Source organism: Otolemur garnettii, unplaced genomic scaffold (genome assembly GCF_000181295.1).
Source record: "Otolemur garnettii isolate 467f Iridium unplaced genomic scaffold, OtoGar3 scaffold00038, whole genome shotgun sequence".
NCBI classification, from domain to species: domain Eukaryota; kingdom Metazoa; phylum Chordata; class Mammalia; order Primates; family Galagidae; genus Otolemur; species Otolemur garnettii.
In genome coordinates, this window is record NW_003852433.1 from 7,455,026 (window position 1) to 7,457,818 (window position 2,793).

At 42.9% G+C, this 2,793-nt stretch overlaps 1 protein-coding gene across 10 annotated transcripts in view; it reads right to left on the minus strand.

The window, feature by feature from the left end:
- Positions 1–2,793, minus strand: part of GIT2 (GIT ArfGAP 2) — a 62,812-nt gene that overhangs the window by 55,838 nt on the left and 4,181 nt on the right. For all 10 annotated transcript variants that reach the window (XM_012805271.2, XM_023513274.1, XM_023513272.1 and 7 more), the window contains exon 2: positions 1,430–1,563. In XM_012805271.2, coding sequence (XP_012660725.1) covers positions 1,430–1,563 — 134 coding nt within the window. The remainder of the gene's footprint in view (positions 1–1,429; positions 1,564–2,793) is intronic.

The window sequence follows — 2,793 nt, forward strand, 5'->3', positions numbered from 1 at the left end:
TATATGTATGTCTTATTTGTATCTGTCTGGAATACCACTGGTGGTTCATATACCACATTTTCAGAATTGCTGCTTTAGGATTAACCCTGCCACTTTTTCTTTTTTTTGTAGAGACCGAGTCTCACTTTATCACCTACAGTAAGAGTGCCGTGGCATCACACAGCTCGCAGCAACCTCCAACTCCTGGGCTTAAGCGATTTTCCTGCCTTGGCCTCCCAAGCAGCTGAGATTACAGGTGCCTGCCACAACGCCTGGCTATATTTTTTTGTGTGTGTGCAGTTTGGCCAGGCCCGGGTTTGAACCCGCCATCCTCAGTATATGGGGCTGGTGCTCTACCCACTGAGCCACAGGCACCGCCCTATCCCTGCCACTTTAAACTACTCATCTCTTGACTTCAGATTCTAGAATGTAATCTGGCTATGTAAGCACAGACAGATCTGAGAGTTGTAAACAGCCCCTTTCACATGAAAATGAGCTGTTAGAAATGTTTAAGCAAAAGTTACTAATAAATCATGTCTCCTAATTTCATTTCAAGTCATGATGCCTGAAACAGCTCCATCTGTCTTTTGTATTAGTGGAGATATTTTCACAACACTGATCCAAACCCACTTGTCCTTTGGTTCATATTGACAAGTTTTAGGGACATTGTGTACAGCTGCCATAGATTTAGTGAAGTATATACTCATGACAAATGAAGGTAAAATACAAGATTAATCCTAAATTCCCATAGAATCTAAAGAATGTATACCCCCAAAGAGAAGTACAAGTAACTTGACATTGGACTCAAAATAAAACAAAGAGCCCAATAACACTTAACAGAGTGCTAGGCATGAAGCAAAACATGTTAATCTGGTCTCTCTGACTAACAACAAGAGCTTTTTTTTTGGCTGGGCCTGGATTTGGCTGGGCCTGGATTTGAACCCGCCACCTCCAGCATATGGGGCTGGTGCCCTATCCTCTTGAGCCACAGGCGCTGCCCATCAAGAGCTTTAAGAACTTAAGATATTACAGAAATTTCTGAGGAATCCCAGTCCATGCTTCTGTTAAAGCAATACAAAATTTTCTAAAGGTATTAACAAGTACTCAAGGATAAATACATTAATGAAAAGTTTCTCAGGAAGTGGGTTTTGGAAATAGTTATGGTACATAGAAATGATGGACAACTTAAAAACAGTTGCTGGTTACAGTGTAGAAGGTCAGTAGTGCACTATTACCGAGATGTTTTAATGACTATCTATCTACCTAACTGAGCTTTTGAGACTAGCTTTATGTTAGAAGGAGAACAAAAAACTTTTAAAATGACAGGCACAGCACCTTTATTCAATTATGACACAAACAATTTTGTAAGATTTAAGAGGTATAACAGGAGAAATTTTAGCTGCTAAAACATAAATTATAAACCGTGAGAATTCTTCTTCTAATCTTTTACCTGAAGCAGTGTGGGAGGCCATGGTGTGTGTTTAAGATGCCTTACTTGGGAGATATGGCGCCCTAGACTCCGATGGACACTGCAGCACTCATCACATATAAAAGTTCCCCTGTTTACTGATGCCCAGGAAGGATCTGGAAAGAGAATGAAATCTCAGTGGCAAGGATACCGGTTGTTATACTGCCAGATGGCAAAAGAAGACTGAGGTTTAGGTTTTCAGAAAAACAAGACATTTTTGTTGTTTAGTTGACATTTTATTGTCAGCCTATCAAGCTGGTGATGTTGTCTGATGATACTACCTACCTTGGCTGATTAGGTACAATGTTAACCAACACTAAAAATGTGACTTACAGCTGTGAATAAACCAGTCCTGGTTCAGGGCCAATTTGTAGCCCTAATGTGGATCTACCATCTCAGACACATGCTTTATATTCAACGAATTGAGAGGGTACAGGTGAATCATTTCAAATTCATCTCCACAAACAGCAAGATAAATTTTGACAGTGAATTATCCACTTAGCATTATCTGAAGTAAATGGTGAAAACTGCTACCCAAGTCCAGGGCTACAAATCAACATGGCTGTATGTTGAGTAGAAAGTGGCAAGTGACAACTAAAAAACTGCTCAGGTGCCATGGCTTTGAGGACCGGGAAAACTGGCCTCTTCTACCAGGAAATGTTCTATGATATCCATTAATTTTTTTTTTAGAGACAGAGTCTCACTTTATTGCCCTTGGTAAAGTGCCATAATGTCACAGCTCACAGCAAACCTCCAACTCCTGGGCTTAGGATTCTCCTGCCTCAGCCTCCTGGGTAGCTGAGACTACAGGTGCCTGCCACAACACCCGGCTATTTTTTTGTTGCAGTTTGGCCAGGGCCGGGTTCAAACCTACCACCCTCAGTATATGGGGCTGGCACCCTACTCACGGAGCCACAGGTGCCGCCCCCATTAATTGTTTTTGAAAATTATTAAGTCCAGGCTCAGCACCTGTAGCACAGTGGGTAGGGTGCCAGCCACATACACCAAAGTGGTGGGTTTGAATCCTGCCCAGGCCTGCTAAACAACAATGACAACTACAACAAAAAATAGCCAGGTGTAGCTCAGTGCCTGTAGCTCAAGTGGCTACGGTGCCAGCTCACATACACCAGAGCTGGCGGGTTCAAATCCAGCCCAGGCCTGCCAAACAACAACAACTACAACCAAAAGATTGCCGGGCATTGTGGTGGGTGCCTGTAGTCCCAGCTACTTGGGAGGCTGAGGCAAGAGAACTGCTTAAGCCCAGGAGTTGGAGGTTGCTGTGAGCTGTGACACCACGGCACTTTCCCCAGGGTGACAGCTTGAGGTTCTGTCTCAAAAAAAAAAAA